Below are 15,422 nucleotides of genomic sequence, written 5' to 3'. Positions count from 1 at the left end.
AAATGCTGCTGTTCCCTAACAGGCTCGAGATTGTATCTGTCAAGTTTAAACTTTTTGTTGTGCTTCTCCTGCCCGTTTCCCGTGCCCGTTTCATGTCGTTTGCCGGTGTTCTCCATTGATATCTGCTCTTGTCTCTGCTTCGATTGTCACTTGACAGGTTACCCATCAATCCCAGCACTGTCACATTGCAAAAAGCCGTTCTGAGGAAGCAAAGTGTAGGGGTGAAATGCAGGCTTCAATGTAACGCACTTCACCAAAGCATTTCAGAACATTGTTTGGGACTAATTTGCTCCTGCCTTAAACTTCTTTGGAACTCTTCTCTTAAGAATTATTTTCAGAAGCTGGAATATTTTGACAAAATGTCATCTAACAACTACGGCAGAGCACTGACAAGTAGAAAGCGGACAGATCTTGGGCAACGCGACAAGTAAAAACAATTAAACATAAGAGAAAATGCAGGAGTGCAGATCCCTGTCATTCAGAGATAAGTAGGATAGGCACGCTTTAGAGCTGACTTAACATGTGTCATAGTGTGTGGTGACGCCAGTCCCCTGGGTTGGTTAATGCATGCACATCTCTCCTACTTTCAGTGGGATGTTAGTGTGGGCTGAGTGGTTAGGGTGCCCAAAACTCTGCCAGAGATAAGGGCTTGAATCTAGACACATAAACCATAGTGGTTCTGTAATTGACATCAAGTGGACTGAAGCCTGCCAGTTGTTATTGCTGCAGAGTTTAGAAGGAGAATCTATCAGGCCTTATAGTACAAAATGAACTTCATTCTCAAGAGCATTCATGGTCTTTGTGTCTGTGACCCTGAGCATTCATAGTCTTGGCAAATCATATTTGACATCATAAACTGACCACATTATTAGGAACTATCACTTATCTTTATGCACAATATACACTAAAACCTACGACTACTCCCACAACTACTGACAATGTCCAATGCCTGCTGAGCTGTGGCTTATTTCTTTGTGCATGTTGAGACAGTATTTATTTGTCGCTGCCCACCACAAGTCCCTTTCAGCCATGTGCTTCCTTAAAAGCAGGCAAGGGCCTCTGTAAAACACTTCTCGTAAGTTTCATATAAAGCATATAGTATTTGCTTTTCATTGCTGCCTCGCAGAGCTGGGGCCCTGGGTTCAATACCTGACCTAGGATTGCTATCTGTGTGGAATTTGTTGGTTTGGGTGCCCTGGTTTCCTCGAACAGTCCAAAGACATACTGGCAGCTTAATTCTCTGTTGGTAAAGTGGGAGCCTTGGTGTGAGTGTATGCATGTCTGAGTCTGCCCTATGGTGGACTGAAGTCCCATCCACATCCAAGGAGCATCCTTGTGCCTGTTGCTTTCCGCTGGCTTCCCCATTACCCTGAACTGGCCCTTTTTCTTATTACCAATCATTGTTCATTTTGTTAGTTCAGTTTAAAACTTTTCCCCACCGCTGCATCCTGAATAGACACCTCCAGACAAGTTCAGGTTATATTGACAAAATATATTGACCGGCACTGAATAACATTTTAAACTCCAAATGGCTTAATTGTTGTTGGTTTTCCCTCAGCATTCCTGCCGAATGCTGATGAGCTGCTTTAACTCACAGACTTTGGTCACACGCCTCAAACAAAAGTAGTGCTGGGCTACTTCATCTCCTGAAAGAGTTCTTGCTTCTGCCAGAGTAACATGTTTTCATAAGCGCTGACAATTCGGCAGTGTCCATGTAATGAAATTCCTTGAGGTAAAATATTGCACACAGAACTGTTCCTTACGGGATGATCAATGTGAATATGCAAATAGCGGTATGTTGCAAATCACCCAGGAGTGTTAGTGGCAGTCTGAATGTGACAAACCGTTTGGCACAAATGAAAAATCTGACTTCTGTTGTCCTTTTTTTTTCTCAACCTGTACTGAGTCTGGTGTGTTGCAATTAATTATATTACACCTTAAAGAAAATGCTGTTATTTCCCTTTTCCTTATGCCCTGCTAAAATGTCGCCTTGTTAAATTTGCCAAAATATTTTTGGCACATTGAATACCATTTTACAATTTGCCATAAGCCTGTAGTCACGTTTCCTCTGCTGGGCTGCTATGAGGAAACTGCTCATTGTGTCCTTAGCCGTAACCAGATCCATCCATCCATTTTCTAACTGCTTTCTCCAATACAGGGCTGTGGGGGAGTCAGAGCCTATCCCAGCAAGCAACAAGCGTAAGGCAGAATACATCCTGGATGCTAACCACTGCGGCACTGTGCAGCTCTCACAACCAGATATCTGTGTAAAATTAGGGACCATTAACATCAACAAGTCTCAATATGCACTGATGCCCTAGTGCCCTAGGGTGACTGACCCTGGTCCTGCAGAGATAGTCAGGCCTCATCAGTTTGTAAAGACTTAGAACATGTTTTCATATAAAAATGGTATCCAAACTAATGTTTGCATATCACCTGATTCAGTAGTCAAAATAGTCCAGCTTATAAGAAATGGACCACAGTAAATTGATTTAAGGGTGGCCTGTACAATCTAATGGATCGTGGCTCTCCAGGGATTTTTTCAACATGAATATTGTGCCACATGCACTTACTTCTACCAGATACAGTTGTATGCAAAAGTTTGGTCACCCCTGGCCAAATTACATGTTTTGTTGATTTTCAAAGTGAAAAGAAGTTAACACAACCTCTACAGCGAGCAAACTTAAACTTGACATATTTCTGCAAGTTGTAATGCACAATTACTATTTATTTGCTGAATTTAACAGATTGAAAAAAAAATAGTAAATGTGGCATGTGCAAAACTTTGGGCACCCTATCAGTCAGTACTTAGTAACACCCCCTTTGGCAGAAATCACAGCCTCCAAATGTTTCTTGTAGCCAGCTAACAGTCTTTCTATTCTTGCTTTAGGATTTTTTTCCCACTTCTTTGCAGAATGCTTCTAGTTCATAAAAATTCTTAGGTTGTCTTGCATGCACTGCATGTTTGATCTACCCACAGATTTGTAATAATATTCAGGTCTGGGGACTGTGAAGGTCTTTCCTACTGTAAACCTTAATCTTTTGTTTCTTGAAGTAGTTCATGGTTGATTTTGGGGTATGTTTTGGATCATTGTCTTGTAATATCTAACCTCTTTTCAGCTTCAGTTTTCTTTCACTGAATGTGGGACATTAGCTTCCAGGATTTGTTGATACTTAATCCATTCCTCCCTCTACCCACACAATATTTCCAGTGCCACTGGCTACCACACAACCCCAACACATAATAGATCCACCTCCATGCTTAACAGTTGGCAAGGTGTTCTTTTCATCAAATGCTTCTCCTTTTTGTCTACAAACACATACCTTTGGTGATTGTAGGCAAAGAGTTTGATTTTTACTTCATCAGACTACAGCACTTGGTTCCAAAACCCCTCTGGCTTATCTAGCATACTTGTGTTGCATACTTCAGACGTTGACTTTTGTGATGAGATTGCAGGTAAGGTTTCCTTCTGATGACTCTTCCATGCAGATCATGTTTGTGCAAGCAACGCTGCGCAGTAGGCAGGTGCACCACTACTCCTGTGCCAGCTTAACCTCCCTGCTGGTTCTTTGCAGTGATATGGGGGGTTTTGCTTTGCATTCCTGACTAGTCTATGAGCAGTTCTATCTGAGATTTTTCTTGGTTTTCCACCTCTTGTCTTGACATAAACAGTTTCCCTTAACTTCCATTTCTTAATGACATTTTGGATAGTGGAAATTGCAAGCAGGAAGTGTTAAGATATTTTTTATAGCCTTCCCCTGCCTTGTAAGAGTCAGTCATCTTTATTTTCTAATCCTTATTCAGCTGCTAAGAGGAGCCTATGTTTGTTGAGTGTAAGCGCAACACCCTGAGAGGTTTGAAATCACCTGATTTAGATTAAGGCCTGACGAGTCAAATAAATTCTGCAACCTTACAAAAAAATAACACTAGTGGATCAACCCAATGTTTGCACATACCAAATTTAATATGATTTTGTTTTTAGTCTGTTAAACTTAGCAAATAAACAGTAACTGTGCATTGATATTTGCAAAAATATGTCAAGTTACTTTGTTCGCTGCAGAGGTTGTGTTAACTTCTTTTCACATAGAAAATCAACAAAATATGTAATTTGGCCTGGGGTGCCCAAACTTTTTCATAACACTTTACTTATACTGCTAGCTTTCAATAGTGAGAGAAAAGGCTAGGGTATGAATTTGTAAACTACTTCTTGTGTACCAGCCATCACCACAGTTACAAACAGAGCCCCAGTTTTGAATTGAGCACCACTGGTAAGTCCGAATTCAGTACACAGGCCAAGCCTAAAGTAGTCAAAGATATCCTACATTTCTGGGAGGAACCTGGAGAAAACTCCCACAGACATAGGAAGAATGTGCAAATTTTACACAGACAGGCCCTCCCTAGGGTATCGCCACCATGGCTTCATGCCTCTTAGTAATTGAACTGAATTAATCAAAAGTGATTGATAGATATCATAATTCAGCATTGATCATAATTAATACAGTAGGTGTCTTGTCTGTTCCAGTATACAGTCACTCAAAATAATCTGTTCATTATTTAAACTTTCATTCTTATGTAAGGTGGTTTAAACAGTACAGCACATCCGTGTTATTTTCAATGTGTATTTCTGTTGGTTTTGTGTTTGTGCTGTATATAACACTGTGGGGTTGATTTATTGCAAAATACATTTACCATTAGTCATCTGGATGTTCCATGACATCAGTTAAAAACAAACCATCTGATACCTGACAATAAACATCCTCTTTCCATTTGATTCGACACCTCAGACTATGTTCAGATAATCATGAATGAGGGACGCTGTGTGCACCCACATCTGCCTTAATGTGTGATACGAATGTTTCAGGTCTTTATGGATTTATGGTGACGAGCTTTGTGACTGCATGTGGAATTCTTACCAAATCTTTCAACAATACCATATTTTACATTCCTGAAGGAATTGCCACATGTATTTCTTCAGAGGAGGGTTCCTCTTCCAGTTTCCTTAATGTATTTGTGCTGCATGAAAGAATGTAAATGTAAAGAAAATCACCAATTTAAACTGGATTCTAACTCAACCCCCATCGGCCAAACCGCAGGGTTTGTTTGGGAAAATAAAATACTGGGAGATATCAGGACTGAACGAGGCATATATTTCTTGGCAGTAGTATGTTTTGTTTGAAGGGAGAGTAATTTGGTAAGCTCTGGTAATTCAGAAAAGTTGACAGGAATGGTGTGCTTTTGTTATTTCATGGAAAGAGCTGGGATTTTACTGTCTCCCCAGTGCAGAGAGAAGAGCCAGTGCCCAAGGACTGGCTGGAGGCACATTACTGTGCTCGGTAGCCCTCACAACTGACAAATGAAACAGCAGCAAACAATAAAAAACACCCTATTTGTTTTTGGCAACATTAAAAAAGACAAATCAGGACAAAGAATGCACATTAACACAACCAAGATCCTTACTGTCTTTTCCTGTCGTGAAGTGGTTATTCACGTTTGTTTAACCTTTTGCAGGGTCTTGGTATAGCTGCTCAGGGGGAATGTTTATTTTCCCACTTGTGTGATTCTTTAAAATGTATTTCAACACCCTGGTTGTGTTTATTCAGCACCAGTGAATTCATGGAATATAAACATCATCACTGGATCATGAGGTTGTTTTTCTGTGAGTCAACCCTACTGCAGGGGTTGAACAAACGGGTTCCTGTGAAAGAGGAAAGGGGGGGAATGGAAGCGTATTTTTTTTTGTCAGGGAGAAGAATAAAATTCCATTGTCCAAAAAAACAAACAAACCAACCTAATTTTTTTCCCTGAGTAGTAATATAGGGTTTTAAACAAACCTTGCTTACCATGTGAAGCAGCTGTTAAGTGAGCTCTCCAAAAGAAATGCCCAAATATTATTGCTGCTGCTTCTCTTCACTTTTGTAAATCTCCAGCTACAGCATCTGCTTGCAGACATGTCCCAGTGGGCATTTAGGGTATTGAATCAGCCTCTGAAAACAATCCTTCCCAGGCCAGTCTGTACTTTTCCTCTCTGTACACAGTGCAATCTGTTTCACTCTACAATGTGGCTTTAGGAGTCCAGGAAATCATTTTGTTTAACAGTATATCTGATGTTTGTAAATTTCACATTTACAACATATTACAATGTATTTATATGTCACATCCTTATCCATATCCACCTCCATAAAGCCTCTTATCCCGGCAAAAATCAAGGAAACCTACATAGCGCAGGGCACACAGCAGCTTGCGCCTAGGACTGGATGCAGAGCTGCAAAGAGTAGCATCGTTTCAGAATAGCAGAGTACATTTAGCTAACATACTGTACTGTATCTCTGGGAGGTGGGAGTCCAGAATCAAACACAAGACCCAGGACCCACCTTTAATGAATTTTCTCTTTGGTTTAGCCTTTAAATGTTTCTTGTTTTTAGGTGTTGCTTGAAGCAACTTTTCACATTGTAGAAAATAACCTTGTTAAGGTTAAAGAGTACACCATTTTAATGCTTCAGCCTTTTAGCAATCATGTTATTTTTGTAGTCAGATCCAGGTGATTTAAAACTATTGATAGCTGCAGTCTGGCACTAAAGTTAAGAATCATTAACGCTTTCATTTTAATCAGTGTTGCTGGTCTCTTGTCTCATACCCAAACAGTGACAAGAGTAGGCAGTAAAGTGAGAAACTGTTAATTTGAATGCAAAGCTGAAAGTGGTATCTACTGCAGCTTTAAAGTGTTCCTTTTTCTTACATATGTGTGTTACCCTGACTGCTGGATGTTCTTTGTTCCCCTGCGTTCACCTGCATAATAGAATAACACAAGGGGAAATGGACAACATCCTTGTGAAGGAGCCTTCCATCAATATAGGAGCATATCTGGTGCCCTAGATGTGACTACATCAGTGTGCTTGATGTGGGGCAGTGCAGAAGCCTTCATCCCTCCTGGGTCCTAATGTCCACCTTTCCTGTCATTCAACCAACAGGCATGACCAGACACATCCTAGGATGTGGAGCAGCTGTACATTAGCTGTTGTCATGGCTCTGATGATCAACTGAGGTTTCCTCAGTACAGACTTAGGTTCACCACCTATCTGTGAGTCCAGTTTGTTGTTTGAGTGGGCTTCAAACAGGGCAGTGGTAATCCAGGAGTTTGAGCCCAGCTTCTTTTCCTTGTGATTGCAGATTTTTGCAGTGCTAATAAGAGGGCAATTAATCTTTGCTTGGCATCTAATTTTTCTACCAAACCCAGTGATTGATAGTTTGTCATTTTTGTATTCTGCACATTCAGAACTATTATTACCGGTACGTTACATCTCTCTGCAGTAGGCAAAAGAGTGCCTCAGTATTTGTGTAATACCACATGTGATGCTGGCAGATGTGTTCTACAAAAAATGACTAGCAAAATAAATTAAAATGATAAATAATGACTGGGTAAGTGAGCTATATTTACATTACCTACCAAAGAATATTGTCTTTTCACATTCTTCCAGTTGAGAGCAGCTTGCTGATCTCAGTGCTTCTTGAACCCCACTGTTCTCTGAGCGTAATGACTAGGGTTTTGTTAAAATTATCCATATCATTTCAAGAGTGATAAGAATTCAGACTGCTGCAGTCTGAAAGTACAGGGATAAGCTGGATACAGTGATGATGGAGTGTTGGTAAACCTTTTAGTGGCACTTTTCCCCCTGGAGCATAATTTCTAAACCAAATCTTCACTCTGGTGAACAGGAACAGTACAGTAGGAGGTGCCTTTCTTCAGATGAGGTGTTAAAAGACATTTTTTTACTTAGGCATTAAAGATCTCACTTTACTGTTGCTATGATGTTTCTCCTGCTATCCTAGCTAAATTCTGCTGTGGGCTTATATGATCTGGTCTTCTAAAAGAAAGCTTAATTGATGGAATTTCTTACTTCTCTACCTGATCTGTATTATAGTGGAGCTGCTGGCACAGGGTGGCGGCTGTGTATCACTGTAGTGGGGACAGCATTTCAGTAATGGATAAAGAAAGTCCCATCCAGTATATAAGATTCTCTACTTTGGGATGAACAATGCTCTAGACCTGCAAAGAATTAGTTTTACTATTAGGTGATGCCATAAAAATAGAATAGCTGTCAGAGTTCAGTTTAGTCCAGTAATCTTTTTATCCTGATTTGTTTGCATTCCTATAGTTTGACTATGGCTTGACTGCTTTTTGCCAGACTGCACTAAAACTAATGCTTGCAAGGGTAGTATCACACACCGGGGCGGTGCCTGACTCTGTGGCTAAGGATCTGCTCCTGTGGCTGGAAGGCTGACGGTTCGTATCCTGCGGCTGGCAGAGGAATCCAACTCCATTGGGCCCCTGAGCAAGGCCCTTAACCCCAACTGCTCCAGGGGCGCCGTATAAATGGCTGACCCTGCGCTCTGACCCCAAGCTTCTCTCCTTGTCTGTGTGTCTCATGGAGAGCAAGTTGGGGTATGCGAAAAGACAAATTCCTAATACAAGAAATTGTATAGGGATAATAAAGTGATCTTATAATCCAGTCCAGTAATGTAAAGCTGAAGCTTTAAAAGGAAAAGAGCAGGGTTTATTTATCCTATACTCTTTATAGTTTACGCTAGAGAATGGCAATGTTTTTGTCCTGGAGAGTCAGGGGGCAGTTGGAAGTCACAATATCTTTCCATCAATTAGCGGTACCCATGGACTAGTAATGGTGGTAATCTTTAAATTGATTAAATTAAGCAAATAAGTGCTCTGCTGGAATGACATTCAAGTCCCGAGGACTGGAGCAGGTTTGTACTTTCAAGCTGTTGTTATACAGTTCTTTAAAATCACACATTCCCAGGTTGTGACGTTGCCTTCGCTGTGCTTCAGAATTGGATTGAAAGTACCCAGAACCAGGAGATTTCTGGCACAAAGGTGTACGGACAGATACCAAATAAACTTTTACCAAAGTGATGGAAAGCTTAAAATTGAGATAAAGTACAACCAATGTGACAAAATGCTGCGAAGCTTGCCTTGGCCTGGTCATATGTGAGTGTCTCTCACTCTTTATTGATGTTGTAACTCTTGATGACGGATGCAGAGTGAAATCCGACCCTTATAGAAACAGTATAGCATGTCGGCAAACTGCTTTCATTCTGATTCACCATCCAGCCTGTCAGTGACCCAAAATATCTGACCAATGCTACTACTGTATGGAGCTCATCAGGGAAATTAAAGTGAAAAATCATATACTGGCCAAGTTAATCTCCAGATTTAAATCCAATTGAGCATTCAGTGTACTTGCTAAAGAACAAAACTGAAGTCAGAATACCACAAGACTAGGCAAGAATTAAATTACTACAGGGATGTTATGGGGACCCTGTTCTTTATAATTTACATCCATGATCTAGATTCTGGTATAGTTAGTAAACTAGTCACGTTTGCAGGTTATACCAAAATAGGAGGGCTCACACACCCCAATGACACAGCAAATTAAATTTAAAAAGATTTAGATCAAATTCAGAACTGGGCAATCACCTTGAAGATGGTATTTAATGAAGACAAGTGCAACATTTTACATGGAGAAAAAAAACCAAGGAATACTAACTGGGAAACACTGACCCAGAAAGGGCTAGTTATAAAACAAACATACTATGTGTTTATCTTGACACATAGTTTACCTTTTCCAGACAATGTGGAGAAGAAATAAAAAATACAACATGTTATACTGTATAGTTAAATCATGGAATTAAAACCACAGGGTGTTATTCGAAAATTGTATTCTATACTAATAAGGTGTCATTTGCAATACAGGTTTAGTCACCAAGTCCTAAAAAAGATAATGCTGCTCTGAAAGCATTCCAGAGAAGTGCAACTAACTTACATTCGAGGGGATATATGGATATCTTACATCAACAGGCTGAAGGAAACTTTTTAGTTTTGAAGAGACAAGACTACGAGGAGACATGATACCAGTATTCACAATCCCCCAAAACCTTGACAAAGTGAAACAAACAATAGTGAAACACAAAACAGAAGACAAAAGTTAAAACGACAAACGCAATGAATTAAAAGAAGGGGTTCTTGGAGTATAGCACAATCCACCCAATACCTTGTCAATACCTTGGCCCTCTTTCAAGAAAGAACTGCATGAAAACCTTACAGTAGATCAGTTAGCTACTACATACCAAATGGTATAGATGGGACAAACATAGTAGCTTCCTCTCATTTGTACAGTAGCTGTACTTATGGTCTTAAGAAATTAAAGATAGATACTTTATTGTCCACTGCTGTGGAAGGTTGTCTGTGGCTTCTCCCACAGAAGTACAAAACATACGGGTACAAGCAGAACATAAGAGTCACAAGAAATCACAACAACAGTATGTGATACTGTACATAAATAGATGGATAAATAAATTGGTGGTATGTAAATATACATTTACATACCTTTATTGAGTAGTTTTATTTTCAGAGGGGACAAAAGACTGCTTATTAATGTTTTTATTTGAAGTTGGTACCCTACACTGTCTTCCTGATGGGAGCATTATGAATTGAGAATGGAGTGGGCGCAGTGGCATCTCATTATAAAAAGAGATGATATATGATTATAAAAAGAGTTTTTTGAGCTCACTGACTTCAAGCAGGTATTGCTTTAAAGTATTATGCAACCAAATACTGACTTTTACACTCTAAAATTTGCTTAAAAAGAATGTGTGCAAATACTTGTGCTCTACAATAGTTGAATGAATGCATGGAATTACAGTACTCAAAAATAAAATGTATATTGTAATGCACTTATCATTCACAGACACAAAGTGATTGATGTAGTGCAATAATAGGTTTTGGTTTGCTGTCCCAAAACTTTGCAGTTTATTTTTATAGCCTTCATTAAAGCTTTAACATATTAAAGACTCAAACTTCCATCTCTTACAGTATTACCGAGTTACAGGTTTCAATTCAATCGTCTGATGGCCGGAGTTTGGAAAGTGAGTGACTCCTGATGGATTTGAAGCTAAATGTTTTTAATGTTTTAAATTAGGTTTTTGGATTGCTCTTTAATGGGACATCGGGGGGTCTATTTTCAATCTATTTGCAAATTACGTTCCAAATTGCCAATCCATATGAATATAAGAAGAGTCCTCTCAGACAGGATTCTGAAACTTTGTTGTAGGACACTTCCTATCAGTCTTCTGTAGAATGATAGTATCATTAAAAAAAATCATATGAATCATTTAGAAATTTAGCTGTGTTTATCCAACATTAGAACACTAATCACAATTACAGAAGTAACTACAGTAAGTTACCTAGTGCACAATGTTGATCTAACAAAAATAGTGTTATAAACTTCTGAAATTGTTGTGAAATATAAAAAAATTGAAAATCCAACCTTTTATACTTTACCAGCCCATGGTTTTTAGCTAATCATTTTACACCTTTTTAATATTATGACTTACTGCATATTGAAGTCCTGCATGCAAATGTTACAGATCTTACCTGAAATTAAGAGGTTTCATTAAAATGGTAAAATCAAAGCTTGCTGTGATAGGGGTGTTTATTCAACCCTACAAACAATTCTAAATCTTTGAAGCTCTGAATTAATCCAGTAAACAACACAAATCTAATTACCGTATGTACAGTAGAAGCAAAACTGAGCATTATCCTTCTTCTTCTACGGCAAAGCCAAAGCTTTTTTTGTCCTAGAGAAAAATGTTGTCTGCTTCAAACTAGTCAGACAAGGTTTCCAATGTATCTCAATGTGGAGCTCACTGTATATACTGTAGGCCCCCTGATCTGGATATCAAAGGTCCAAACTGTGGCTGTGTTGAGGTTACTCATTGAACACATCAGTTAATTAGCAATATGTTAATATTATTTTTCCATTGTGATCTCTTTAATATTCCTTCTTGCTTTTCAAAATGGTGTTTGGTTTTGAAAGACATGCGTACAAGCATTTGTCTAAAACAAAAAGAGAATATCCTCAATAATAACAGTTGAAGAACTAGAAGAGAATCAAATGTCACACCTTCCAGTCTTTTCCAGTACAGATTTCTGAAGCAAGGTGCTCCTTATTTGGGTTATTCCAAAACCGGTAACAGATACCGGTGGTGAATGCTAAAATTGTCCCCAAATGTTTCTGCAGCAATGCACTGGACTGTCGTTCACAAGACAGATGTACTTTATCTTTGTTGACCATTTAAAACCTACAGTATGACTAGAGTACAATGTATGAAAACAACATGTGTGGAAAATGACTTGTATGGCTTCTGTATTAGGCTACTTGGGAAGCAGGAAACAGGTATTTGTAGATTATATAAATTTTCCTTTAAGCCTAAAAGATCTATAATTTTTTAACCCAAAAGCTTAAAATTGAGGTTCTTGCCATAATTTTAATTTGTTTTTAAATTTCTTCCCTTATTATTCTCTGAGATTTCCATGTAAATACACACAATTGGAATATGACAAAAACTCCCATGGGTGAACACTTTAAAGAATTCTGGTGGGAAAAAAAATCTTGAATTTCAAGGACGTTTCTGGCCCTTTCATCCAGTCACAGACCTGCTAAACCTGCTGTAAAAATTGTTTTTGCATTTCTGTTGAAGGAAGAAAGAAATCTGTCTCCATTTGAACTGTGATTCATTGAAATGTTTAATTTGAGAAACAGAATAGTCTCTGCTCATTAGTTTTACAATTTAAGAGCTTTTCAATTTGACAAAGAAATGTTTGTCTTTAACTGGTTAAATACACAGCAATACCAATTTTCAAATTGCACTTTTTGGCTGAAATAGCTGGAATTTAGTTCTCAGCACCATACTTTTAAAGCTCTAATTATTCTGTACTTTCTGACCCTTTTGTCTATGCATTGCTTCAGATAAAATCATACTGTATACAGTATATTTTACTGTATATACTGCAAAAGGTATGTACAATAGTTCATAGATATGAATTTAGCAGGCCCATTCAGATAAGTGATTTATGAACATTGTGTGGTTCTGGCCAAGTCAACTCATTACACACAAAATTGGAGAAAGATTTAGTGGACAACAATTGCGCACAGCATTTTACACAAATATATAGTGATCACATGAGAATGTGGTGTCAAATAGGGCAGCACCCTGTACTATACAGTATATACCTGTATATACAGAGCTTGTGAAGCTCTGACTTGGAAGTAACGTCTAAGTACAGTAATTGATTTCCGACCAAAGTAGAACCCGAAGAAATGTAAGATGTGAAAGCGAGAATGGATGTTTTGTGCAGATGGCAGGTTGCTGGGAGTTCTGTGCACACTTTAAATTTGATAACAGGATTTCAGTTTTTCAAGGATGTCTAGAGGTCTAGAGGCAAAAAAATCCTCATCAGCCCTACCGCTAATAAATGTTTCCAGTGGTTTTACCATAGTAAAATCACAGCAAAATCATGATGGCATAGAGGCACAGTACAACATAATTCAGAATTCTGACAACCACATGAAAAAGTACCACAGTGTGTACAACATGAAGATTTACCACAGTCAGTATTCGTGAGGGTAAATGGACAGATTGCACTCCTAAGTTTTTGTGAAACATTTAGTTCACCGCAAATTTTCCAAAGGAAGTTGGTTGCAATTCGTGCCCATAACCTTGCCAAAAGCAATTGGCTAAGTAGTGGAGAGAATTTAGAAGCAGACCGTTCAAATGAAAGGCTGAAACTGCTTCAAAGACAGAAAGACCACTGGCTGGTGTTCTTATTTCCTACAGGTAGCATGTCTTGCAGCTACTGTTCTTCCCTGAATATATACAGTCTCTTGGGTGGCATAAGAGAGCTGTACTGCACTTTGAAATCACAGGTTAAAGCTCCTGCCCAAATCCGTGATGGACGGGTCTCTGCTCATTTGGAGTTGACTCAGTTTGCTGCTGTTTGTTTTTTTTGTCAAGGACCCATTTTTGTTTTTTTCTTTCCCAGTTCATGTCAAAGCTGGGACCTGTGAGGTCATTGCTGCCCACCGCTGTTGCAACAAGAACAAGATAGAGGAGAGGTCCCAGACCGTGAAGTGCTCCTGTTTCCCGGGGCAGGTGGCTGGAACGACGAGAGCTGCCCCTTCGTGTGTTGATGGTAGGATCAGCTGGCTTTCAAATGTCTGAATGCTACAGTAACACGTTCTTGTTAACCTGGATGGGAGACCTCCTGGGAAAAACTAAGGTTGCTGCTGGAAGAGGTGTTAGTGGGGCCAGCAGGGGGTGCTCACCCTGTGATCCATGTGGGTTCTAATGCCCCAGTATAATGATGGGGACACTATACTGTAAACAGGCGCCGTTCTTCGGATGAGACGTAAAACCGAGGTCCTGACTCTCTGTGGTCATTAAAAATCCCAGGGCATTTCTCGAAAAGAGTAGGGGTGTAACCCCGGCGTCCTGGCCAAATTTCCCATTGGCCCTTACTAATCATGGCCTCCTAATAATCCCCATCCATGAATTGTCTTCATTACTCTGCTCTCCTCAACACTGATGAGCGTGAGCGTTCTGGCGCACTATGGCTGCCGTCGCATCATCCAGGTGGATGCTGCACATTGGTGGTGGTGGAGGGGAGTCCCCATTACCTGTAAAGCGCTTTGAGTGGAGTGTCCAGAAAAGCACTATATAAGTATAAGCAATTATTATTATTATTAATAATAACCCCGAGGCGTTGCTTAAATAGTACATTTCTGCCTGAAGCTTTGAAGGATTTGGAATAATTTGCGTTGAGAATTGCAGTGAAGGGAGATGCCAATGACAGTTTCTTGCTAGAAATTCCAGCCTTACTTCTGTTCCAGCTGACATTGTCCAGACATTCTGCACGGTCATTTTCTCTTGATGAGTCGGTCTAAACCATCTTGTACTCATCCATACCATAACATCCCAGCGTCCTTATGTACCGTATCCTGAAATGACACAGTGTTGCCCCAAGCGGCACTGTTTTCTTTTGAGGCAGACGCATCACCCAAAAAAATGTAAGTAACCAAAAAGCCATCTGAATGGATTTGAATTTAAAGTGCTGGTAAAGACACTGACAGAGTACATTCAAAAGCAGCCAATTTCTTTCATTTGAAACATACCAGTTTATCATCAAGTGTCTCAGATTGTCAAGGAGCAGTGAAACAGAAAGGAAAAGAGAAATCATCCATATTTTCTATTTGGCAGTTTGAGGGCTTTTTAGCTGTATATACTATATATTATATATAAAGTTATGGGAATTTTGTATTTCAAATAATATTAAGAATCATTACTTACTTACTGTCTGTGGTTTTTATATACCCTGCCAGAGGAGTATGGAGATACAATTTATTGGAGCACGGAGTATGTCAGAGAATTCTACTAGTCCTCTCTGTTGACATCTGCATTGATGTACTTCTTGTATATTTTGTAGTACTTCAAAATGGGCCACAATATTCATTACATATGGAATATAGTACATACGTATTCAGTTTCATTCAGATTTAAACATTTTCCTTTTGGT

The 15,422-nt window shown here is 39.3% G+C and overlaps 1 protein-coding gene across 2 annotated transcripts in view; it reads left to right on the top strand.

The window, feature by feature from the left end:
• tafa3 (TAFA chemokine like family member 3) overlaps positions 1-15,422 on the top strand; it is a 120,006-nt gene that overhangs the window by 89,116 nt on the left and 15,468 nt on the right. For both annotated transcript variants that reach the window (XM_015342123.2, XM_015342122.2), the window contains exon 3: positions 13,893-14,042. In XM_015342123.2, the coding sequence (XP_015197609.1) occupies positions 13,893-14,042 (150 nt within the window). The remainder of the gene's footprint in view (positions 1-13,892; positions 14,043-15,422) is intronic.

Source organism: Lepisosteus oculatus, chromosome 5 (assembly GCF_040954835.1).
Source record: "Lepisosteus oculatus isolate fLepOcu1 chromosome 5, fLepOcu1.hap2, whole genome shotgun sequence".
Classification (NCBI taxonomy): Eukaryota; Metazoa; Chordata; class Actinopteri; order Semionotiformes; family Lepisosteidae; genus Lepisosteus; species Lepisosteus oculatus.
The sequence above is the reverse complement of the archived record's forward strand: the minus strand, read 5'-3'. Positions and strand labels throughout refer to the sequence as shown.